A 26,540-nucleotide genomic window follows, 5' to 3' on the forward strand; every position below is an offset into this window, starting at 1 on the left:
CAATGAGCTTGTCATAAAAGTGAACAAATAAAAGTTTTGCACAAGAAACTTTATTGACATGAATTACATTCACCTGCAAAATAAATATACACTTAACCAAAAAAATAAAGCCCAATTTTGACTTATAAAACATACAAACTTAGAGAAAAAATTACATGACCACATTCACCAGAAAAACCTGTAAAAAAAGGTTAACTTCAGTATCTCCCACTCCACAAAAAAATTTACAAAACCTTCAACATGACAATTAACTCATAAAACATTTAATCAGAAAGACATCCACCACAGCCTCACCCCAATTCATATGGATGTTATCGTCAAACAACTGTGACTACTTGTCTTCACAATCTCTATATAAAATGATCATCAATTACTCGTTCACATATCACCACCTTACAGGTCAAACATTGATTAAAGTAAAACTATAGATTATAACAAATACATTAGCATAAACTAACCTCTATAGATAACATTTCTAAACACATTCACCCTACTAGTAGATACAACTTTTTATCACTGTAAATTAACACATTCATGCATTATAAATCTCGCCAACACTTTACACAACTCCTGAAAAAAATTCTGGTCCGGTTGACCCAGTGAATCAACTAACACTCCTCTTATACCTAAAACTTAATTTCTGTATAACACAACCTTCCGCACATGTAACTTAATATACACAGAGCTCCAGACTAACTTTTTTAACTAGGGGCACGCACCTTCCAGTCAAGCTATTGAGTGCGTGATTGGCCGCTCTGCCATGATGTGAGCGCACCTCCTTGAAACATACTATTGAGAACCTGATGAACACAGACTTTTTTTGACTTATGCGCGCACCCAAATTTTCTCTACAAGAAAAACCCTGACACACTATAAATCGACTTACAAAGTTTTTACTGTATTACTGATAAATAATTTGACAACACGCTGCAAAACATTCACAACAGAGAACTTACTATATTGCATTTGAACAGAAAACATACCTTGTTACATTTGTTGGTCTCTAGAGATATCACGCTGTTGATTGAAGCATTCTATTTATTGCCTAGGACTATGAGGAAAAACATAAAGCAACTCAAACTTTTACTTTGAAAAATTGTTTGATTGCTATTGTAGGGGATTTCAGATATGTATATACAGGACTTTTCTTAAAAGACTGACTAATTTTTGTAAACATTTGTGGTGTTAGCTAAATCTCAGAAACTGTCTATAAAGATACAAATGTTGTTCTTTTCACACACAGGCCAGCCTTCTTCCTCTGCTGGGCTAATTGTAGAACAAGTTTGTAAACAACTAATTTAGACGCAGTCCAAAAAATGCAACATTCGCTGAGGTAACTTGACGGAAATTGTTTACAACGCAAATGATGCCACCCGTGTGCTATACAATGACCTTTATTTTGACATACATGAACTACAATACAGTGACTTTTATTATTAGACATATTTTTTGGCATGACCTGCTATACAATGATTTTTTTTTTTGAGACGTATCATACTATACAATGACCTTTATTATATGACATATATTGGTTTACTAAACTATCCCTTTTACAATGCTATGATTTTTTTTTTGAGTCATATCATACAATGACTTTTACTTGTAGACTTGACCTGCTATGCTATACAATTATTTTTATTTTGTGACATAACTTGGTATGCTATCCCTTTTATTATTAGACATATTTTGTGATATACTATACTATGACTTACATTTTGCCATGCATGACCTGCTGTACAATGATTTTTTTTTTGAGACATATCATACAATGACCTTTATTTTGACATGCTATCCCTTTTATTATTAGACATATATTGGTTTGCTATACATGACTTTTATCCTGAGAGATTTTTTGACATGCTGAGACATATTTTAGCAAACTATGACCTTTATTATGTGACATGATTTTTTTTTTGAGACATATCATACTATAACCTGCTATACAATGACCTTTATTATATGACATATATTGGTTTACTAAACTATGACTTTGAGACATATTTTTATTTGGTGGCATACATTGACCTTTATTTTGTGATATATTTTACAATGCTGTACATGACTTTTATCCTGAGACATATTTTGGTAAACTATGACCTTTATTTTGACATCCTATGCTATCCCTTTTATTATGAGACATATTGTGACGCTAAACTCTGATTTACATTTTGACATGCATGACCTGCTATACTATGACTTTTATTTGTAGACGTGACGCTAAACTCTAATTTACTTTTTGACATGCTATCCCTTTTATTATGTGACATATTTTGGCATGCATGACCTGCTATACTGTGACTTTTATTTGTAGACATAATTTGGTATGCTATACAATGACCTTTATTATGTGACATATATTGCTTTACTCAACTATGACATTGATTTTTTTTTTTTAGACTTACATTTTGCCATGCATAACCTGCTGTACAATGATTTTTTTTTTGAGACATGACATGCTATCCCTTTTATTATTAGACATATATTTTTATTTTGTGATGACTTTTATTATGAGACACATTTTGGCATGGATGACCTGCTATACATTGACCTTTATTTTACAATGCTAGACTATGACTTTTATTTGGAGACATGCTATACAATGATTTTTTTTTTGAGTCATACAATACAATGACCTTTATTGTGACGCTAAACTCTGATTTACATATATTTTACAATGCCCTTTATTATGTGACATATTTTGGCAAACTATGACTTTTATTTGTAGACATAACTTGGTATGCTATCCCTTTTTTTATTTTCTGACGCATGACCTGCTATACAATGACTTTTATTTGGAGACATAATTTGGTATGCTATACAATGACCTTTATTATGTGACATATTTTGGCAAACTATGACTTTTATTTGTAGACATAACTTGGTATGCTATACTATGACTTTTATTATGAGACACATATTGGTATGCTAAACTATGACCTTTTATTTTGGCATGCATAACCTGCTATACATTGATTATTTTTTTTAGACTTACATTTTGCCATGCATGACCTGCTGTACAATGATTTTTTTTTTGAGACATATCATACTATAACTTGCATGACCTGCTATACTATGACTTTTATTTGTAGACATAATTTTGTATTATGTGACATATTTTTGCAAACTGTAACTTTTATTTGTATGCTATACAATGACCTTTATTTTGACATGCTATCCCTTTTATTATTAGACATATATTTTTATTTTGTGACATGCATGAACTGCTATACAATACAATGATTTTCATTTTATGCTATACCTTTTATTATGAGACATATTTTGGCATGCATGACCTGCTATACTATGACCTTTATTTTGTGATATAATTTGTATGCTAGACTATGACTTTTATTTGGAGACATGCTATACAATGATTTTTTTTTTGAGTCATATAATACAATGACCTTTATTTTGGCATGCATTACCTGCTATACTATGACTTTTATTTGTAGACATATATTGCTTTACTCAACTATGACATTGATTTTTTTTTTTAGACTTACATTTTGCCATGCATAACCTGCTGTACAATGATTTTTTTTTTGAGACATATCATACTATGACATGCTAGACCTTTTATTATGTGACACATTTTGGTATGCTATACAATGACCTTTATTATATGACATATATTGGTTTACTAAACTATGACTTTGAGACATATTTTTATTTGGTGGCATACATGACTTTTATCCTGAGAGATATTTTGGTAAACTATGACCTTTATTTTGACATCCTATGCTATCCCTTTTATTATGAGACACATTTTGGCATGGATGACCTGCTATACATTGACCTTTATTTTGTGATATATTTTACAATGCTAGACTATGACTTTTATTTGGAGACATATTTTGACATGCTATACAATGACCTTTATTGTGACGCTAAACTCTGATTTACATATTGACCTTTATTTTGTGATATATTTTACAATGCTATGACTTTAATATGTAGACATAACTTGGTATGCTAGACTATGACTTATATTTTGGCATGCATGAACTGCTATTCATTTTGTGACTTATTTTGGCATGCATGACCTGCTATACAATGACTTTTATTATGTGACACATTTTGGTTTGCTATACTATGACTTTTGTCTTGAGACATATTTTGGCATGCATGACCTGCTATACTATGACTTTTATTTGTAGACATAATTTGGTATGCTGTACAATGACCTTTATTATGTGACATATTTTGGTATGCTATACAATGACCTTTATTTTGACATGCTATCCCTTTTATTATTAGACATATTTTGTGACGCTAAACTCTGATTTTTATTTTGTGATATATTTTACAATGCTATACTATGACTTTTATATTGACCTTTATTTTGAGACATATTTTACAATGCTATACTGTGACTTTTATATATAGACATAATTTGGTATGCTAAACTATGACCTGCTATACAATGACCTTTATTATGTGACATATTTTGACATGCTATACTATGACTTTTATTATGAGACACATATTGGTATGCTAAACTATGACCTTTATTTTGACATGCTATCCCTTTTATTATGAGACACATTTTGGTATGCTAAACTATGACTTTTATTTTGACATGCTATCCCTTTTATTATGAGACACATTTTGGTTTGCTAAACTATCAGCAAAATGTCACAAAAAGGCATGTAGAGTCACTCGATGGGAAATCTACAGTAACACAACGGCAGACATCACACGACACTTTGCTCACCTCTAGATCCAGATGCGCAGATACTTCTTCTCCTGGGGAGAGACGTCCTGAGTGTGCACAAGGTACGTGAGCAGTACAATGGACCTCACAGCGCTTAGATTTGGGCTGGGTCATCGTAGGCGAGATCTGCCTCCACAGGGTCCAACAGCCAGATGCAGCAGAAAACAGTGTGGTGGAGCATATCTGGACATGGAGATTGGTCACAAACCCGTCGCTAGGCACACACAGATTCCAACGCTTTTCGAGCTGGAAATCTCTTGTGAGAGCTATTGCCACACTCACCCATGGAGCAAAGTCATTCTCTCAATCGACTGACACACAGACCTGTAAGAAATGGCATACGTGCATGAAACCTGGCACGACAGAACGTTCACAGGCCAAGCTCTACAGCGAGAAGCGTACAAAGATGAATTCAAAAGCCAAACACAAGACAGCTCACTCAAGAGACTAGATCCCCTCATTGACAGCGAGGGACTAATGAGAGTGGGCGGTCGCTTACAAGCAGCTGATCTTTCTGACCAAGAAAAGCATCCTCTGCTCAAGTGGCACATCAAGGCCGTCACTTTACCATGGGCGCGGGACTGTGGATCGTTAAAGGTAAAAAACTCATCTCTGGTCTAATCCACCAATGCGTCACGTGTAGGAAGATGAGAGGAAGGCTTGAAAATCAGAAAATGTCAGATCTGCCAGCAGACAGAGTGTCTGTGGATCCTCCATTCACACACACAGGGCTGGACGTTGTGGCGGCCGTTCACCTGGAGGTGATCGATGCCTTCCATCGTTTCCTGGCTATTAGGGGGCCAGTTCAACATCTGCAGTCAGACAGAGGCACAAACTTTGTCGGGGCCTGCAGAGAGCTACAAATCAAGACCGAGGCTGCACCTGGTCATGCCACGCGACTCACACACAAAGTGTTGGCCATCGTGACCTTTGACCCCCATATTGTCCGACACAGAGGTTCCTCAAGTCCTCTCACCTGCGATGCTCCTGCCCCTCCCGGCGACTTCAAAATGGATCATCTGCAAAAAAGTCAGTGGCGACAAGTCCAGAACATGGCGGACTCTTTCTGGAAAAGATGGGGACAGGAATATCAAACAACTCTACAGCCTCGAAGGAAATGGACAGAGAGCAGGCCAAACCTTCAGGAAGGTGACGTCGTCCTACGCAAAGAGTGGCCAGTCGGACTCATCTCTAAAGCCATACCGAGCAGTGACAACAGAGTTCGTAAGGTCATGGTCAGCACTGTAAAAGAATATCTGAGACCCATTAACGATGTTGTTTTGCTGCTTTCCCGGGATAATGTAGTAATGTAGTGGTATAATATTAATCGTACCAGACGGGGAGTGTTCTGTCTTAATTTACTGAGTTAAGCTTGTCCAAGAAAGCCGCCGGCATGAATCTATGCTGGCATATGTAGCTTGTGGTTATTGTCAGATATGTTTAGCATTTTGCTTCTTTATGAGACATATGTGATATGTTGTCTTTCTGTTTATTTTATAGTTTTACCTGAAAAAAGAGCAACAGAGTTATCTAAAGAATGAACATCTGAAAGTAAAGTTCATCAACAAAACATTCCGGAGCGTCATTCCTTCTGCACTCTTTGGTTAGCCATCTGTCTGTGCCTTGTAAGGATGCACACAATTGCTAGGACAGAATATCATACATTAAATGTGTGTACGTGCTGATTTGGGTATAAATAAATAAAAATATTTAAAGATATTCATGTAAATTGCATGCAAAATAGGTCGACCGCGGACCTGGCAACACTGGATGTTACACTTCCTGGCTTATTTCGCCTCCCTTCAACCAACGAACGTTAGCTATTAGTCACACGTCTCACCACACTTGAAATTAACACATCATTTCATATGAAGATAAACAGCCTGTATAAGTAAATATAATTTGTACTTACCTTCTGAAATAACAGCTAAATATATTCCTGACTGCGGGTTTTCTTCACCGTGACTTCAAGAAGAAAGAGCGTGTTGAAGCCGGATGTGCAAGTAACTCGGTCAGGAGAGCATCACTCGACGAGCCACAAGATCTCCGCCCCCAGAGCTGTTTTATAGGGAGGACTCAAAATGACTCAAGTGTAAATAAATACAGGAATGAATCAATATAAGTTATAAATCAACAGGACATCATTAAATAAATATATTTCTACATTTCTGTGTCCACACGTATTTATTTATGTGTGACATTTACGTGTCCGTATTATTCAAATGAGCTGGGGCGTGATTATGCACCTGGTGTTATGCTCTACTATTTCTGCCTGGCACATGACGCTCAGCTAACCGTCAGCCTAGACAGCTTTTTGACTTCAGCCGTTTATCAATTCAAAGTACACCGAGTCCAGACTCTCGAGGACGCAGGACGGTCTTTCTGGTCACGTCACCACATCAACTGTTCTTGCTCATGAATTCACTCCAATTATTCACTGTAAAATACTTTACAGTGGAGTGCGGTGTTCACTGTTGTTTGGCGTAGGCTACGAATAAACGGTAATAAATATACAACGTCTCGAAGCTTTCCTGACCCAGGGTCGCTGCAATATGAAGTTATGAATCTTAACCCTCAGTCAATAAACTCGTTGTGCTCTTTAGATCCTCCAAAACCGAATTATATATGTTTAGCCGCTACGGAGACGTCAGAGCATTTCAAAAAGTCCTGCCGAAATCAGGCTTCTCTGTGGTCCCGCGAGCAGAACCTCAAATCTCCGTCGCATATCCTTATTAGGCTGAATCTCGATAAACTACCAACTTGTCGGCTGAAAACATCCTTAAATTACATTCCGTGACTCAACAATAGAATGTACAGACAAGGATGCATAATAAACGCTGTTCGTCTACAGTGCTAGGGATGGAGTGCTTCTGTCTTGCTCCACGACTTGACCAATCCTGTTCGGACCGCCCCAGCTCATTTTAATATACGGACACGTAAACGTCACATATAAATAAATGTAGAAATACATTTATTTAATGATTAATATTTATTAATTTCTGTATTTTCAAGTCCTCCATAGTTTTAACACCACAATCAACTCAAAATATTTAACACTACCAATTTTGACGTGGAGACAGTTGGAGAGGATGGCTCAGGACAGACGAGGGTGGAAACAATTCATCAATGGCCTATGTTCCGAGAGAAATACAAAGGCCTAACTAATACGCCTTGGCTCAAACTGGCGTGACCGTTGAGTTCGACCACATGTTTTATAACATGTGAAGCATTACAATTCCTATAGGTGAGATCCCCAGTCTCTCACCTGACTAACAATAAAGACACAAATGAAAATAACAACTTTATTCACATTCATCAAAGAACAATTTAAAAAATAAATACAAAAACTGTACCTAGTCAACATTTCTACTTACATTAAACCAAAAATAATCCAAAGCTCTTTAGATCCAGCACATTTAAAAAAATTAAAAAACACTTGAAAATATATCCACGTCCGTTAGAGCTGCACACCGTCTGCGATCCAAGTACCTAGAAAATAAATGGTTAGTAAAGAAGCACTTAGGGAAACGATATATAACATTATTCCACCGACTTACAGCTCGCCACGCTCTTTAGATCCTGCAGAAGACACACAAAAGAGGCATCAGGGGATTGTGACTTCGTAAAACATACTGTATATATTGCAACAACTTACCTGTTACATGTGTCTTGGTCCATGACCGGAGAAGTAAATTAATACATGGGGTTGAATGTAACAGCGCGCTCCCGCTCTTTAGATCCTGCAGAAACAAATTAAGGTTATTAATAAATAAAAAAAGGCAGCTGCAGTAGTTACCGTCGAGTCTCGACGCACACCGTGAGAGGTGAGGTAAAGGAACCGCACATGGCTACACCAACAAATAGTGGACCATTGAGCCCCCTGCTAATAATCACAAAATGCAGGGATTGTGGCTGCAGACATACAGTGTATATTGCAACAACTTACCTGTTACAGGGATCTCTGGAACAGGTCTCCTCTCCCCAGGGTGATCTGGCAACTGACTTCTCAGCGTCCATGACCACCGCTTTATAGGTCTGGGAAATACCAACTGAAGGAATCGGTAGGGGGAAGTGAAGACATGTGTTGCTGTGTTTATTAAAGTAAAACTATGGATTTGTAATTTACTTTAGTTATAGCAAGTCTAAATGTGGATATTTTGGGGGTTAGTAAAAGCGTGTAAATATATTAGCGTACATTTTGCGATAGATAAACTCACCTCTATAGATGGTATTGGTCCGGTCCAATTAGTCACCAGGGGGTATAAAAAGAGCTCAATCGCTGGTGAGGGAGCGGGCGGAGACCAGTACAACCGTGGTGGAGGAGAAGGAAATTATAATACAGCTCCAATTGATTGAGAGTTAGTCACTTGAAATCAAAGGATGAGGCATCGAGCCAATTGGTTCGAGAACGGGTTCATTTCTCGAAGCTTCATGTGCACACAAACCCCCTACTGGCCAAGTGTATAATCACAGGCAGCTGTATCTGAACCATGTGATGCATTGAATTTCTGTACATAAATTATCACATATGTGCAGAATAAAATCTGTATTCTGTGTGTGTAAATGTTCCCAAAATGGTAGTATCATATGATATGGCAGGTTGTGTAATAATGTCACTTTAGGAAAATGGCATGGGCTTAAGCAGGCAGAGGAAAGTGTTTGTGTAACTTGGACAGTGATGAACAGGGGACATTTTTATTTAGAAATAACAGTTCCATCTTATCACCTATCATACTCTCAACCCACATGTTGAATGGAGCCTGAGGGGTTTATATTGCTGTCAAACCTCCCGGCAAAATCTGAACCAGTCACGTGGTGCAGCGAGGCGTCGGACGTCATCATTTTTGGCTCCTCCCCTAAATGAAGCAAGCCTCGAGGAAACGCCCCCTCCATTACTCGACGCAGTACTCTTTAATAAACAACCACAGTTGAGTGTTACAAGAATCAATTAGTTCACCATTATTAATACATCATTTGAAACAGAGGGTTTTCATTGTGTTGTGATATCTTCAGCGCTTCCGGAGCAAAGGATGTTGGATGCTTTCTAAAATAGAGTACGTATCAAAAAAACATTTCCTCTTGACTTAAGTATGCCAAAGGACAGCGTTGTTCTGAAATCAACTCTCCGGGACGGAAGCGCGGCTACGTACGCAAACTAAACAAAATCAAAACATGCACAACAGTTAAGCTGAACATAGTTCAGAGTATTGGATGTGTCATAAGCACAATGCCATGAAGTGGCATTACTTTGGGGCCACGCTGACACACGGTGCCAGGGGGCCGGAGAGGAGGACGACTCAAAGATACGAGCCGTCTGGATGTATATCGTGCTACTAATAAAAGTGCAACCTACGTGGGTATGTCCTCCTCGGGATTATCCCAGCATGCAATAGGCCACGGGCACGTCAGCGTGAGCCTTTAAGTGCTTCCTGCGTGTGGACAAGTGGAAACCTTTTCTTTTTTTGAGATATTTGTCCTTAAAATATCAAATATAAACTTCCCACGTGTCTGGAAAGAAGAGAGCAGATTAGCCATGTAAACATCCTGCTACAAGTCACCAGTTGTAGAAGCTATTCTGGAGTGGATCATTTCTGCTTCGATGAAAACCTCATCTTGTTGCAAAAGGCCAAAAGTTGCTTCATACATTTATCAAAATTCAGGTAGAGACTTTTAAAATGGCCACAATGGTTTTTGAGACTGACCCAAATGTAAAAACGTGACTTTTGAAACATGGTTGGGGTCTGTCCACTAAAGTCATGATTCAATAGATTAGCTAATGATAACATGTCAAAGTTGTATGTCACTTTAAAAGTATATTTACTTCCTGATTTAATGAAGAAGAAAAAAGCTAGAGAGTGCTTCGCTTTTGTTTTCAAACGGGCATTTAACCAGGAAACCAAAGGATTTCATTGGAGCTTGTGTAGCAAATAAGCCAGCTTCAAGCGCAAATAAAAGAGTGTGTGATACCTAAACACAGTAGGCAGACCACAATAGTCTCAAAGCCATTTCCGCCAGATTAAAAGCTGGAACATCTCTATTACAATATAACTGTCGTCAATGCATTTAATCATACAGCAATACATCGCGAGTGTTTGATAGATACGGATCTCCATGTACTGAATATGATACAATTTGTATCAAACAAGGGTTTTCTCTGTCCAGCATGGATTCAGCTGGGATCTGCTACAGACGACCGGTTAAATATATTTACAATACGTACAGGATTCACTGATCCAGATGTTCTCCGTCTGTAGCAGATACCAGAGTTGACCCCAAACAAAAGAGAGAGAAGGAAGAGAAAGAGAGAGTCCCTTACTAAAACTAAGGTACACACGACAGGGTCACCCATCTCTACGGCTACAACTCTGACCAAAATACCGACGCCGTCTCTAATAAGACGACCGTCTTTCAGACACGCATTTTGGCCCACAAATGGCCTCGCGACACACACAAAGAGATAACATGATAAATTAAGAAAATCAGAGAAACACTTTTCTTTACAGTTATGAAGTTAAACTTGTCCGTCTGGTGCCGAACACATGAAAACAGAACATTTTAAAATACTGCTTGACTGAGTTCTCAACACAGTGGGTGCGCATTAAGTCAGACTCTCGGTGGTGGAACCGCTTCAATAATCCTTCGTATCCGTCGTGATGTATGCAAGTGATACTCACGAGGTTGTGAATTCATTGTAAAACAAACAAGTCCTGCATGTGAAAGACACGCCATAATAAGCTACCTGATAAAAAAAGGACTCACTGGGCAGGTCTGGAACAACCTCAACTAGTCAAACAGAGGAGCTTCTCTCCCCACACGCCGTGACCAGAGCTGGAGTGTCTTTAAACGTGTGCATCGTCTCCTCGTAGACGATCCAAAAGCATCGCAGTATTTTAAATTCCACCGTGCGACATCGAAAATCAACCCCCCCTCCGTTCTTCAGTAGCCTGTTTGGGCTTTCTCCGCAAGTATAGCAGCTGCCAGCTGCTGGGGGTCCGTGACGTGGGGGCTCCGGGCCATCACCCGGCTCACCAGCTCCGGGGGGAAGATGTTACACAGGTTGACGTACACCTTCTCCCTCGCGTCCCCGAAGCGCCCGTGCGCCGGCGACTCAGAGTGCTGCGGCATGTAGGAGGGAGGCGCGTGGGAGGCCGCCGCGAGGTGAGCACCGTAGGGCGGGAGAGGAGAGTGGGCCCGGGGCGGCGGGTGGTTCAAGTAGTGCGTCGGGGACAGGTGGAGAGCCGGATGGGAGGAGTGGTGCTGGGCGTAGCCGTCCTGTGCCCAGGGAGGGGCGTGCCAGGACGACGCCTGCCGCGTGTCCGGCAGACTCTGATAGGCGGACGGCTCGTACCTGGACCGGTAGTACGTGTCCCAGCCGGGCAGCGCTTTAGTCCGGTGGTGGTGCGACGTGGACAGGTGGTCGTACAGGTGAGAGTCGGACGCGCTCTCCCCTCGCGTCGGGGCCAGGCAGCGGCCCAGAGGAGAGCCGGGGGGGTGAGGGTTGGACTGGGCTAGAGAGCGGTAGTCGCCCGGGCAGCTGGAACGAGCGGTCAGGGGCTGGCGCTGGAGATGCGGGGGCAACGGGCAGAGGGGCCGCTTCGGGTGAGCCTCCGGCGGAGGCTGGTCGTGAGCGCAGGACTGCCCCCTCAGGTGGCAGCCGTGTGTCGCCGGGTAATCGGCGAGGTGAAGGCCGCCGCACAGGTCGTGGTGGGGATACAGCCGACCGTGCGGATTGGCGAAATGGACGCCGTCGTCCGGCGAGGTCTCCGCGGGGCACCCGGGACACGGCCTGTCGCCGCACGAGTCGCAGCTGCTCGCGCCGCTCTCGCTGCCGCACTCGGAGCCCGCCGAGCCGAGGCGCGGGTCGGCGTCGCTGGGGAAGCGGCAGTCCGGGCTCCGCCGGGAGGAGAGGCTCCGGCCGGAGTAAGCGCGCGTCACAGAGTAGTAGCTCAAGTCCAGAGACTCGCAGTGAGGGTAAAGGTCGTGGCCGGGGGCCGGCACACTGTGGGGAGGCACCGCTCTGCACTGCTGGTCCTGGGGAAGGCTGAAGCTGGCCGGAGGGCCTCCCGGGGCCACGCTCACGCTGCCGACGCTCTTCTCTTTGCTCTCCGCCCGGCCTCTGGCCAGCTTCTCCTCGGCGTCGCTGTACGACAGAGCTCGGGTGCTGGGGTCCGACTGCCTTTTCTGGGCGCCTTTCCTCGCCTCGATGCAGCCAGCTGGCACGCTGTGGCTCTTCACCAAGCCGGCGTCCCCCTGGTTCTTTGTGGCGACGCAGGTCTTGGCACTGGCTCGCAGCTCATCCGCCACGGCGCGCTGAGGCTGAGCGCCTCTTTCTGGGTGGTAGTACTTACACTTGTGGCCGTAAGTGCACTTCTTCCCTGGAGGCAAAAAGGTCTCAGTTTCACGACATGGAGAATAAAGAAAAACTCCAAACAAGCATGATGCAAAACGCGTCAATGTGTGTGTGTTGTTTTATTATTTCGGTGAATATTTTTGTTTGTGCGTATCCGAGTTCTCACCGTATGGGCAGGGCTGTTTCTTCTGCTCGGGCATGATGGGTCTTTTCCTCAGGAAGTTGTCCAAGCTGGGGCCGTGACGACCGAGAGGGTCGTCTGGGGGCATGAATCTGAGAGACGGGGAGGAAGGATTAGAAAAGGACGAGTAAGTAATAGCACTTTAAGTCCGGGTGCACGCTCCTTAGATACGCATCTCATTTTCAGAGTAAATTGACCTTTTTATACCGATAAGATAGCTGGGAAGGAGATGGGGAAATGTGATCTGTAACCACGACCTCCGAGTGCAACATTAGAATCATAAATCGTAAATGTCATCGAGCTCTAACGCATGGACCGAATCGGGGCCTCCGCCCGTCCTCCCCTCCTCACTTGTCATTGACGAAGGAATACATGAGCAGCCGCTCGTCGATGAACTTCTTCCACTCGGGCTTCTCGTTGGCCAGGTCTCGGTAGTTATCGTTGGAGACGATGATGCCGTCGGACTCGTAGGCCAGCTTGACGATGAAGCGGTCGTCGTAGCAAACCACGCGGCGACCTTGGACGCGCCGCGAAGGAGTGAAGACCAGGATCTTTTCCTTCTCCAGGCGACGCAGGATCTCCTGATCTGTGAATGAAGTGGGGGGGGGGGTTATGGTAAGCTAGAATCATCGTACAACTTCCATTGAAAGCGTCTGTGTGTCTTGCACCGACCCGTTATCGGGGCGTCGGGGCGCGACTGCTCCTTCCTCCAAGCCGGCACAAACACTGTGATGTCGTGATGGCCTCGCTCCAGCAACCAATCCACAGCCAGCTGGATGCCCTGGCAGGAGAACACTTCCTTGTTGCCATGGCTACATGGCATAGAAGAGGGATAGAGCTAATTAACATGTCGGCACCTAATGAAGGTTAGTCAGCACATTTACTGGGACGCGTGGAAACAATCAAAAAGGACATTTTGCTATCATTTCGTCGAGACGGGCTCACCTCATGGCCACGTTGCTGCCGTCCAAGACAACCGGCCGCAGGTTGTCCTGGTTGCTCAGGGCGTCGGGCGGACAGGCCGAGTCCGACCCCTGGCTGTCCAGCAAATCAAAACAGCCGCAAGAGGAGGACGAAGAAGACGAGGTCGAGGCTAACGATCCCGCCGGCTGCTCGCCGTCCGCCTTGGTGCCCAGTTTGACCAGCTCTCCCAGTATGTCGTTGATGAGCGTGTCGGGGCCCAGCTTGGAGAGCACCAGTCGCACCGTCTCCTCCGAGTAGCCCAGCTTCAGGGCGAACTCCAGCTTCGCCTGGTACTCCTTGCCGCCGGCGTCGGGCGCCGGCTCCGACGGCGAGGGATTGGAAGGAGGCTCCGGGTGCTCGCGTGGCGAGCTCGGCGGGGACTTGAGTTCAAGCTCTGGCGAGGGCGAGGGAGGACCCTCGGTGCCCAAGTCCACACATTGGGCCCGACAAAGCGGCTGGTGGGCGTTTTTACTCTGAGTTAACCCGCACTCGTCGAGGGTGGAGCTGGAAGACGGAGGCGGCGGCTCGCACTCTGCATCAGACCCAGAGTTTTCCTCCGCCGCGCCAGGAGGAGGGGAATCGGCGGCGCTGCCGTTGCCGGAGCGCTCCCCCTGCGCCTCCATAGCGGGGGGCCCGTCAGAGCCGCCAGCCTGCCGGTCAGACCCCGCTACGTGGAGATACTCCAAATCCAGCCCCAGGTCGAGGATGTGGCCCGCTCCTGCCTCCACATGGTCCTTCTGGCCCATGGGTCTGTCACAGACATCCGGCACACGGGGCCGACTGCTGCCCTCTCACAAAGCTGGACTCATTGGTGCCTAAAGCGAGAGACAGAGAGGAGGGTGAGAGGAGGAAATAAGGGCGGTGTCGCTTTAAAGCCACTTAGTGGCCCTTGAGGTTGGAGAAATAAAAAAGGCAGAGAGATACTGAAACTAATATCAGCGGAGCAATATAACTCGTTAAGCAACCAGTCATCCAACCAGAATCATTTAGATTTTGAACATTTGACTTTCTCTCCCTTGTTTTCCCAGAGAAACCTGTTGCTTCATCTTTCCTGACGCGGAGGCTGTGAGGCGATTGTTTGCCCGACTCCGGCGGTCCGCTGGGGCACAAACTGGACACAAAGAGCCGACGGGGGCCTCTTACCATAATTAATGGACTCCCGCGTTTTTTCCCCCTCAGTCTGGCCCCAGTGTGTTATTACAGGGCCACGCCACAGCACATTAATCTGAGGGGGAGCAGCATCGGAGCCGGTGACACCAGCCGTCTTAACAAACTGGTTAGGAAGGCTGGCTCCATCATCGGCTGCAGGTGGTGGAGAGGAGGACGTTGAAGAAACTTGTGTCCATATTGGACAACCCGGACCACCCTCTCCACCACCTCCTACAGGGACAGAGGAGGACTTTCTCCAGACGTCTCCTCACGCTCCGCTGCCACAAGGACAGATACAGGAGAACATTCCTGCCGACGGCTATGAGGCTCTACAACAGATCACCTCTTGCCAGATCGTAATATTTACACTATGTTGATCTGCACTTCACACATTTCATTTATTTACACTACACACATACACACTTTCCATTTTGCACACTGTCTATATTTAATATTTTTATATTTAATTTAATTTGTCATTAGTATTGTGTATTGTGTATGCATAAGAGGGCTGTCCTGCAACCGCAGGGTTGTGGGTTCGATCCCCGCTCTCCCCATTAGTTGCAAGTCGAAGTGTCCTTGAGCAAGGCACTGAACCCCCAGTTGCTTCCCGGGCGCTTCACCGCAGCCCACTGCTCCTTAATAACTAAGGATGGGTTAAATGCAGAGAACTAATTTCCCCTTGGGGATTAATAAAAGTGTATATTCTATTCTATATATGTTGTATATATACATATATATTTTATTTTATATTTTACTGTGTATACTTGTATACATCTATATCTTTCACTTGTATACATCTATATCTTTCATCCCTGTTTTTTATATTTTGTTTTATATTTAATTTTTTATTCTTGTGTGTTAAGTTTATTGGTGCTGCTACTGTTACGACAAATTTCCCCTTGGGGATTAATAAAGTATATATCTATCTATCTATCTAGGGTGAATGTTTTTTTTTTTTTTTAAGACAGCAAACCGTTAGGGATGGGGCAGACGGACCCTTCCCCCTCGCATTCTACCTGCTAATTAAGGGCCATATGCTTCTCTCTGCATTGGGGTGGTGGAGTCACCCGTCAGAGCACAGAGGGGCTTCTGAGGCCCCCGAGCCAATCGACGCATTGCCTTCGAGCACCGAGAACATGGGACGTGGTCGGGCTATTCAGACGAGTGTCAAAGGTTTTGCACTTTGGAAAGTTAATCTGAGGTCATGAAACTGATCTGTGGCGGGCGCGGTGCATTCCGACTGGAAAGAGACTGAAATCACCACGTGAAGAATCTGTCATGTGGTATTCCCCCCCCCCAAATAAACATAGCTTTTCCAAAATTGCTTTTTGCATCCTACAAATGTAAATATGTATCGGGACCAATCGGATGGTGGTTTGGGAGGGGGAGGCGGGAGCATTTTATGAAAGAGGGCTGCCTAGCAACGCGGCTGAGCTACTGTTGCTAAGCTACAGCTGTTGAAAGCATTCTAGCCTCCAAATGCCGAGGCGTTCGGTCGGAGGCCCGCCTTCCCCACACACACACACACAACAAAAAGATCTGGTGTGGGGGAGGGAGGGGCTTAAGTGTGCCTTCAATGGCAACCCCACCCCGCCACCAAGGACAACAATAGACCCGCAGGAGAGATTAGGACTGGGGACCTTGGCATCGACGAGTGTAGGCGTTGATGGTGTCCATGCACACATGAACGTCTGCATCACAAAGTGACTCATACTACTGCAGACACACACACACACACACACACACACAATCAAGGATGCAAACAGGAGATCACTCAGCTGCATTGAAAGTCTTCAAAAAATGAAGCTTGTGAAAGAATTGTATAAATTAACTGCAAACTTGGACTGGTGTCTGTATCTGCAGTCCGGCTGGGTATCAAACTAATTAAAGGGTTTCTTCATCAATGTGATTATTATATTATTATATTTTAGAGATTTTAAACTAGTGGAGCACCGGTACAGGATGAGCAAAAGTCGGATCAGTGCATCACTTTCGGTAACTAAACTGTGCTTTATCAAACTTGTTTCTATATGTCTGGTCAGTTTCGTAATGGTGTCTATTCTTTAATCCAGAGAGATGATCATCACACAACTGATTTATATATTCACAGAAACAAGACGTCAATGCAGAATGATGGAGTGGTGATGGATTCTGGGCTGCAATTGTTTCATCAACGTGTCGCATCTCCTTAAATGCTACAACTAACGATGACTTTCATTTGTCATTGATTAGATGGGAATATGTTCTCGATTAATAGCCAAACAGTTTTTTCTGTAAAATGTCAGAAAACAGTGTAAAAAATGCCCAAAGATATTAACTACTAAAATAACATAACAAAAAAAGAGCACACATGGTTATCATACAACATATGGCTATCGGCTGCATCACAATCGCATCGACCTCATTTGATTTCTTATCAATCCGTACAAATCTGATAATAGCTGCTCAACGGCAGAGAGCTGAGCACTAGTGACGCCTGATGAATGTGGGATCTGATGACACCAGAGTCTCAGGGTTTTAAAAGTCTTGCGGTGTGGTCCAAGTGGAATTATGCATCCAGGGCATTGTGGACTACGCAAACCGGGCTTAAAGTGTTAACGGGCCCACCGCGCCATCTCCAGACCTCCAGGCTGAGTGGGTGCATCTTTCAAACATCAGCAGCTCCCACACAGCGCAGCGCTGCCGATTTTGATGGACGCCGTAATGAATATGTAACACGGTCCTTACAGCGCTTTGTATGTGGGAGCTTTGTGTAAAAAAAAAAGTGTGTGTGAGGCAGAGCGAGAGAGAGAAAAAAGGGGTCTTCTGGTTTGAAGGAGGGGTGGGGGGGTTGTCTGGCGGGTACGTTGCTGCATGGCGGCAGATACTGTGAAAAAGTTATTGTTAAAAAAAAGGGGGGGGGGGGGAATAATAACTTGGTGCGGCGAGGCTTTCCCCGCCAGCAGCAGGGCAACAGATGTCTGCCGAGTGACACACACACACACACACACCTTCCTCCAGCCTTATTTGACCCAGATAAGACAGCGCTTGCATTATTAACCCCCCCAAAAAACCACAACATCCTCTCTCCCTCCCTCCCCCCTCACACTAGGTTTAATATCAAAACAGATCACACAGTGACGCTCCTGCAGTACCAGAGCCACAGCTGCAGACCAAATTCTAGGCAGGTGTAGAAGCCCTGTGCTACAGACTCTTCTGACCCTGGGCTGCACATAAAGATGCCTTGTAGTGGTTGAACTTGGTACGCATGGTGCAAACTCACACTCCATCATCACACTCCATCATCTTGTATCTGCAATATTTCACAACCGCAACCATCATCAGGCGGAGAGAGCACTGCCCTCCTCTGTTTACTGCACCCAGTCATTTAGGTCATGTCAGTTCAGGATGATAAGTGTGTATGATGCTGCCGCCCTGCAGCCTGTCCTGCATGAAGCACACCGCTCTAGCGGGGGGGTGGGGGCATCATCTCACCGGCTCCCAGTGAAACTGAGGTCGTCACAGTTGCTTTTTTTTTTTTTAAAGACTTACATCAAAACAGCCAAAAACAAAGAAGGAAGCTAAAAAAAAGAAAAGAAAAAGAAACTCACCAGGCCTTAAAAGATCAACAAACAATAGAGAAAGGGACCTAGATCAGCTCATTTCTACACATTCAAATCTCCGAGAACCAGATTGGAAAACACGGCAAGTGACACAGAGAGGAGGAACAAGTCCCAGAGTTCCCACAGCAGCTACATCCGAGGCCGGCGCTCGTCTTTCTCCGCAGGTTCACGGCACAGCATCCGGCGCCTCGCTCCTCCCGGTGTCTTCCAGAGCCGTGTGTTTATTTATTTATTTCTCCACAGAAGCAGGCGAGTTGGACAATGAGTGGCGGAACAGATGGAGCAACAATGTCTGCCTTTCCCTCGTTTGGAGTGGCTGCTCCTCCACCAATCAGAGAGGAGCGGCCTCACAATGAGGCACAGAGAAAAAGGGGGGAGGAGGAGGGGAGTGGCTGTGGGTAAATGCCTGCAACACCCAGTTTCCCCAAGGCACGCGTACTCAACGTACACCAGCATCCCCCCCCTCCCCTCCGCCTGAAAGGGCTTCCCCTGTGTGGCCGATGAATCAACGAGGGGTGGGCGGCTGAACAATGGAGCCTCACAATGGGAGGCCCGGGGAGGGCAGCTGCAGTGTGAGGGCTGGTGCTATTATGGCCCGGGGGCAGCAATGGAGAACACCTGGCTCCAGAGCACCACAGTCACTCTGCCCTTTGTCCGGGGCATGGAGATGGATTGGGAGGGAGGGGGAGGGGGAGGGAGAGGGGGGGCTCCAAACAGAAAGAAAAGACCAGGGCTGGCTGACAGACTGGCGTGGCCTTTAAGAGAGTGCAAGAGGAAAGAGGAGAGTGTGGCCTGGGCTGAAAGGGAAAAGTGTGTGTGGGTGGGGGGGTCGAGAGACATCAAAAAGTTGTATGTCGGGAGCGGCGCCGAGGGGAGCTGTTCCTCATTGTTGCAGCACACTTCGGGCAGATGACTCGGAAGCACAAGTCTTTGCCAATTCTGTCTTTTATGTGACGACGGAGCCAAGAACAGAATCTGAATGAAATCAGACAGTCACGTTAATAAGATGCCAAAAGTAGGATAACAGTAGATTTATCATCGATGCAAATCCATAGAATAAACATAAAAAATATTCCTTTGCATAATTCACGCAAGTTTGGAGTGAGCGCAACACTCTACCCAGACTGATGTCAACACACGTCATGGAGCTATAAGGAGGAAGCTAAATAAAATGCCCCATGCACGTCAAAGAGTATGATGTACGAGCTCAGCGGCAGATAACATATTGGAGCCGTCTACACTACGTCGTTTTAATGATCACAACAAAAGGGATGTGGATCCAAGCCAGGGAGCAAGATATGTTGAAATAAAAGCAAGCTGCTGAACGATAATGGGCTTCACCTTCAGATTCTTGAAAGGACTTTTTTTAATTTAAAAATAAAAAGGGCGTCTGGATGTCCATGAAGGTTGAAGGAGCGGGGAGTTTTCAATGTGTTCCCTAATGTTGCAACGCGTATCAGCAAAGAGATCATGATCTAATTCTTGACATCCCCTCCAGTAATGTGGCTGGCACTGAACTAAGAGAACAAACTGGAGATGAATCAACACGAGCCGATTAAACAACTCATTAAATATAGTCTGTCGTTTGGAGAGAAAAACTGCTTTTCTTTTATTAACCAAGCGCTTTAATAATTGTGGATTCATATTCTCAATCGTTCCATTATCGTCCATCAAATATCCGCCAGTCAAAGTATTCAAATTGCTTGTGTTGCCCAACAGTCCACAACCCAAAGACATTCAGTTTATTATCACACATGAGAAAGAAACCGGAAATACAAATTCAGTCAGATGAGGTTGAACGCCAAGGACAACTTTATCTTGGCAACAAGACGTGAACACGTGATCTAAAAGCAACAAAGTGTGTGTTCTCGCTCGACTTTCTGAATAAGATAGGAGATCTCAGGGCTCCAAACAGGAGAGACTGCCTGATTAAATAAGGTCCGAGTCAGCTTCGCCCAGAAAGATAAGGCTGATAGGGGAGATATGACAGCTGACCCACTGCAGTGTACACACACACACACACACACACACAGACAGAAGAGCACTATGTCGACCATCTGTCCTCACAAACAGGTGTGTGTGTGCTGCTCCCAACAACTGCATCAGCAGGACGATCGTTTTTCTCTTTAGAGACAGACTAATGCTCAGAAAACAGACGTAAACTCTTGGGTTCCACAGAGAAAGAGCCATTATGAGAGATACATGCATTCTTTGCAGCGCTTTATTGCCCCAAATAATTATTAGTTCCACTATTGAGTACTTTTCTTCATTAATCTTTAATCTTCAAAACATCAAAACTGTGAAAAACTCAAAGCGACGCAAAAGAATCTCCAGTTTAATATCACTTCAAAGATCAACAGCTGCAGATCAATGAGGGGTGTTGCAGGTTTTTCAGCATCAGACCCAACTGGCAGGTTAGAACAAATACTGAACATGATTTGCATGTCCCATCAGGTCTAACCCAACAGAAGGAGACCTCCTGGCCTCGTGACCTCTCTGACCCCACAGAGCACTCCTCAAAACCGCCAGTATAGATTAAATGTGGACGTTATGGCAACGCTCAGCAGGGATGAAGCCGAAACACCACAGCTGCAGCCTTGAAGCCAGACTGATCTTTAAAACCACCATGACGTTAAGAACTTTTTATTTTTTATTTTACTGGGCTGTGAAATGGGCTCTTTGCAAGGAGCGTTGGGAAAAGTGAGATGTTAAGAGACAGGGAGGATGCACAGAAGTTGAAAGAGAGGATGAAATGAAAGCCAGCTGCTGGGGCTCACGTCACCTCCCCCCTGTCCATCAGAAAAGCTGTGAACCCAAGACTGGGCTGCTACTGTTACGATCCTCGGGGAGCCACTACAGCAACCAGTGAGTCACAAAGACACAGCTGTCAGAGACAGCACGTGCAGATGAATAGCAGACAGGTGTGTGGGGGGGCGAGAGAGACACACACACACACACACACACACACACAGAGCTCCTTCATGATAAACCAGAGGACGCGTGTGTTGGCCTTCTGCCCTCCAGAGCACACCGGTTACATTTCTTCTGGATTTATATTAAACACACACACACACACACACGTAACGCAGACTAGGCGCACGCACACACAGCAGCATCCCTAAAGTGTGGTACATTGGGGGCGGCGCGCGCAGCGGCGTGCACGGTCCCTGCAAAGCAACACCGTCACGACCTCCCTGCAGCGTTCACCCACAGCAACCTGCGGCTCCTCCGCGAGAACGAGTGCGCTGCGCGCGCCACTCACCCGCACGACGGTCTTGGTGACGTGTATGCGCGAATTTTCCCTCCATCACATGCTGGCGACGGGGAAACATCCGGCTGGATTCTGTGCAGCGTGACCCAGATAAAAGTGCGTCAAGCCGCAGAGATCGCTGCGCGGCGGCTTCCGCTCCTTTCGGCTGCGTTTCAAAATAAAAGCCGCGTTAGAAGCGTTTTACGTGGCATATCACTTCACATGGATTTCCCCTCTCAATCCGTCTTCCTTTGTTTGGTACATGGGTTATATCACAATACAAGACGACTATTCTACTATCGCAGTGTATCCTATTTCCGGAAGTTATATTCACAGGGGCCTTGCAGTACGTTTTCCATTTGGACATATGCTACACGCATCTAATAAAGTTACGTATTTTAGATCCATTTATTGGTTTTAAGAGTAAACATATCAGCTTTAGTAAACTGCCAGCACGTTTGGAGGTGACCTGCGACGTGAAGTGAGGTGCCCAGCGGCGCCCCCTCGTGGTTGAGATGAATAACGCACTTTTAAATTCAGATTTATTGGGGGGAGGTGGGCAGAGAACGGAGTTTTCTAACTGGAATATGTATGTATTTAATTCTGGTATATCGTATCATTTTCACTCCACTATATTTATATGAAAATATTAGTTTACATGCAGAACACATGAATTAACCTAGAAGAAACCGGACATACTATTTATGTGGCCTAGAGGCAATATGGCAGCTTGAAGGAGTTTACTCATTTCAGTATCCACGATAACAAAATTGCATACAGCAGAATAAAAGATTACCCCAGAGTTAAACTCATGAAACATGTGCATGTGTCTTTTTGATGTCTCTTAAATCCAAATTAAGCTGGGTATGCTGATTTTATACATGATACATTGTTATACATTTAACAATTAAACAATGATTAACATGTGTATTTGTATTGCTCCACCTTGACACACCCTACACATACAATGTACAAGTACCAATACTTTAAGTAGCCAAGTATAACAACATTTACTGCAGTAGGATTTTTGACAAACATTTAATTTAATTTAATCAAAAACTATTTATAAAAAAAGAATGACACCACACTGTAAATTACTTTTGATTTTATTCAATGGAAGAAAAAAAGACCTTCAGGAAAATACAGTAATTCCCATAGTACACAGAGAGGACATAAATTAGAGAGGCATGGCAGAGAGAGAGACGCTTGAGGGGGGAACATGTCACCTGGCACCTGGGTGGTAGAAAACATTTAATCCACGCTGCCACACAGCCAGGGGCCCGCTGTGCACACGATGCAGGATGTAGAGGAATCAGTGAAATTCGCACGCTAGACCTGTGGAGTTCGTAACGCGAGCTAAAGTGGATTATTCCTGTACACAAACGTCTAAATGATAATACAAAAAGGGAATAATACAAAATACAAAAAAACAGGGAAAAACTGCCCTCAAAATAAACCATAAATATTCATATCGATGCACATTGGTTTAACAAAACAATTGCTTCTGTAAACATTTTCAACACAAGGTGTACAATTTAGAAACCGCTGCAGTCGCATACTTATCTGAAGGATTACATAATAAAAATTGCAGAAACAAAACTAAGTCAGAGTTAAAAATATGCCTCTTAGTTCACGCCGTCCAAAGTGGTTTTGTAACACTGCTATTAGAACGTGACTTTCTTTGCCTTTCACAGATGACCAGGACAGTGAATGCATCTCATCCCCATGTCCTGCAGCTCTCAGCGGGTCCCACCGTGGACAGTTTGACTGAGAGCCGGGTCAGAGAGTTGAAGTTTAGGCGGTTGGGGGGGGGGGGGGGGTAATATAGTTTTCTCATTCACACAAACACAGCTGCAGGATGGACTCGATATTTTAACAGTGGTTATGAGGCGGTCTAACATGAAGTGACAAAGTCTTTCCTTGTCGTCCGGGTTAAAAGAGGATGAGAGGAAGAATGGTCAAATTAAGTCGATTTCCATTCTGGGATGGAAAAAATTATCCAGTTCAAAGTATTTTGTCTTTTCACTGGAGACTGGACGAAGAAAACAAGCTAATCGCCTGTCTGAAGCCCAAAATAATAATAAAAAGAGGTCCGATATTGAGTCACATGGCTGATTCAGACTCAAGTGTTCCTACAGTACATCAATTCAAAACTTCACCTTTAACTCGTCAAAACCCACAGAGGATTTTGAGCCGTTTTAAAATCAGCTGGAGACCCTTCTAAGGCAATGGTTTAGCTACAACTTAAGCTAAAGTCTCCTTCAAAATACAGTTGGATGATTGTACAAGTGAAATTCAAACGTGGTGCAGACAGAGGACAATCAGCTGATCTGGATTTCCTCCCCGTTCTTCGCGAGTGTGATGTTCAAAGCTTCTTCTCGGCCCTCTGGATCTGTGCACACTGCCTTCATTCCCTTGCTGTGCCTCCTGCCCACTGGCCTCAATGCTACCTTAATGCCCCCCCCCCCCCTGATAATTCTGCTTGTCTAATTCACAGTTTATCCTTTCGCCCTACTTATGACCGATGTAAAAAAAAAGGGAACATCCACCTGCTAGTGCATCTCACATTTCTGGGTCCATTCGTTGTTTTGGTTGATAGTTTTCATATTTCCAGTAGATGTGAAAATGAGCAACAGACACAGATGGTAGAGCAGAGGAGCAAATCACAATTGGGAAAGCCGTAGAAATAAAAAAATAAAAACTTGATGACAAATGGGGTTAATTCTTCCCTTAAAACGTATGGATGGTTGTGTCCTAAAATCCGTATGCTTTATTTATGTGCTGCAAGTCACATACAGTGTATGTAAAAACTGGGGCAGAAAGTTTGTTGATGACACCAAAGCAAAAATGCCGTCATAAACGGGGCTGCTTCTGTCCGACATGACCTACAATATGTGAGGCAATGTGGTAAAAGTCGAGATAGTGTCTGTAAAACCTGCCAGAGTCTGAAGCCTACAAGGTAGATGTAGTTTGTATGTACATGCTGATATCCAGTACCCTGTATTTAATGGATATATCATATCAAGAAGGTCCCTTAAAAAAAATCTTCACTTTCAGGAAGAGAAGGCAAAAAAAGTGAAGATACAGAGGCAGATTTACATGTCAAGCGTTGTTATCTATGTGGCGGTGAACTCGTGTTAAATGGCATGCTTGACGTGGAAATCTACCGTGGTGGGAAGAGGGAGTTAAATTTCACCTGAACGGGACTAAACTACAGCTACAAACGGCGACACTCGAGGTGTGGCACATAAAGTATTCGCCTTCTTTGATACAGTGACTGCCGCATTTAGCCTCTAATCGTCCCTTCAGTGATTCACATGCTCAGTGATTCCTCCGCTCACACACGTACACGATGCAAAGTTTTACTATGACACATAAAGGTTTACCATCAGCTGGCAACAGATCCCGCGTCCCGCAGAGGAAGAGGAGGAGATCGGCTCAAAGGTTGGGTGAGGGAGAGAAGGGGGGGGGGGGATTTCTGTTGTCGTAATATAGTTTACTAGTACACTCAGTGGACACGAACAGAACGCACCTCCTCGCCGGTCCCCATCTTCTTATCGTGATTACAGTCCAATCCGTTGGTTTTTTTTGTGGGGTTTTTTCTCGCCCGCGCGGCTGAGAGGAAGCCGTTCCCTCCATCAAGACGCCCGAGGCTTCATCTTCTTCGTCGGTCGTAGTCACAATCGTCATCTGTTGGTCACTGCTCCGGTGTGGTCGTCGTGTCGGCCGGCGCGGCGGGGACGTCGACTACCAGCTCATGAGGGAGGTGCGTCCCAGGGTCATGAAGTACACCTGGCTGGCACCTCCAGCGCGCACGGAGGCGAAGAAGACCTGAGAGGGCCGGACGAAGGGGACGCGTGTCAGACCGGGGACATTTTCTTGGACAGGCGCGCTAAAAATCCCATGATATACAGGACTGTCTCAGAAAATTAGAATATTGTAATAAAGTTCTTTATTTTCTGTAATGCAATTAAAAAAACAAAAATGTCATGCATTCTGGATTCATTACAAATCAACTGAAATATTGCAAGCCTTTTATTCTTTTAATATTGCTGATTATGGCTTACAGCTTAAGAAAACTCAAATATCCTATTTCTAAATATTAGAATATCATGAAAAAGTATACTAGTAGGGTATTAAACAAATCACTTGAATCGTCTAATTAACTCGAAACACCTGGAAACACATTTTCAAATGTTTGATTTTGTTTTGCTGTTATAAATCTTTTTTTTTACTTGGTCTGAGGAAATATTCAAATTTTATGAGATAGGATTTTAGAGTTTTCTTAAGCTGTAAGCCATAATCAGCAATATTAAAAGAATAAAAGG

At 44.3% G+C, this 26,540-nt stretch overlaps 2 protein-coding genes and 2 long non-coding RNA genes across 23 annotated transcripts in view; all 4 read right to left on the reverse strand.

The window, feature by feature from the left end:
- Nucleotides 1-28: 28 nt before the first annotated feature.
- LOC130204661 (uncharacterized) lies at nt 29-6,723 on the reverse strand. 4 transcript variants are annotated; one of them, XR_008833748.1, is made up of 3 exons: nt 6,627-6,723; nt 4,715-5,780; nt 29-1,051 (listed from the first exon to the last, which is right to left on the reverse strand). It is a non-coding gene; the product is annotated as an uncharacterized LOC130204661 (long non-coding RNA). The 4 variants fall into 4 exon arrangements; XR_008833749.1 differs by having other exon boundaries at nt 4,715-4,897; nt 4,997-6,723; XR_008833750.1 differs by having other exon boundaries at nt 29-800; nt 984-1,051; nt 4,715-6,723.
- A 1,279-nt stretch (nt 6,724-8,002) lies between these two features.
- LOC130204663 (uncharacterized) lies at nt 8,003-9,310 on the reverse strand. The gene is made up of 4 exons (XR_008833752.1): nt 8,932-9,310; nt 8,661-8,763; nt 8,370-8,454; nt 8,003-8,293 (listed from the first exon to the last, which is right to left on the reverse strand). It is a non-coding gene; the product is annotated as an uncharacterized LOC130204663 (long non-coding RNA).
- An 85-nt stretch (nt 9,311-9,395) lies between these two features.
- LOC130204657 (probable ribonuclease ZC3H12C) lies at nt 9,396-22,282 on the reverse strand. 3 transcript variants are annotated; one of them, XM_056431551.1, is made up of 6 exons: nt 22,225-22,282; nt 14,191-15,023; nt 13,918-14,057; nt 13,597-13,831; nt 13,231-13,337; nt 9,396-13,089 (listed from the first exon to the last, which is right to left on the reverse strand). In XM_056431551.1, the coding sequence occupies exons 2-6, from the start codon at nt 14,952-14,954 to the stop codon at nt 11,651-11,653; spliced, it is 2,685 nt and encodes an 894-aa protein (XP_056287526.1). In that variant the 5' UTR covers nt 14,955-15,023; nt 22,225-22,282; the 3' UTR covers nt 9,396-11,650. The 3 variants fall into 3 exon arrangements, with proteins under 3 accessions (XP_056287526.1, XP_056287524.1, XP_056287525.1); XM_056431549.1 differs by lacking the exon at nt 22,225-22,282 and adding an exon at nt 18,951-19,138; XM_056431550.1 differs by lacking the exon at nt 22,225-22,282 and having other exon boundaries at nt 14,191-15,749.
- Nucleotides 22,283-23,300: 1,018 nt separating this feature from the next.
- Nucleotides 23,301-26,540, reverse strand: part of map4k4 (mitogen-activated protein kinase kinase kinase kinase 4) — a 29,450-nt gene continuing 26,210 nt past the window's right edge. For all 15 annotated transcript variants that reach the window (XM_056431547.1, XM_056431542.1, XM_056431541.1 and 12 more), the window contains one exon: nt 23,301-26,043. In XM_056431547.1, the coding sequence (XP_056287522.1) occupies nt 25,960-26,043 (84 nt within the window). In that variant the 3' untranslated portion in view covers nt 23,301-25,959. The remainder of the gene's footprint in view (nt 26,044-26,540) is intronic.

This window comes from Pseudoliparis swirei, chromosome 14, assembly GCF_029220125.1.
Source record: "Pseudoliparis swirei isolate HS2019 ecotype Mariana Trench chromosome 14, NWPU_hadal_v1, whole genome shotgun sequence".
NCBI classification, from domain to species: Eukaryota; Metazoa; Chordata; class Actinopteri; order Perciformes; family Liparidae; genus Pseudoliparis; species Pseudoliparis swirei.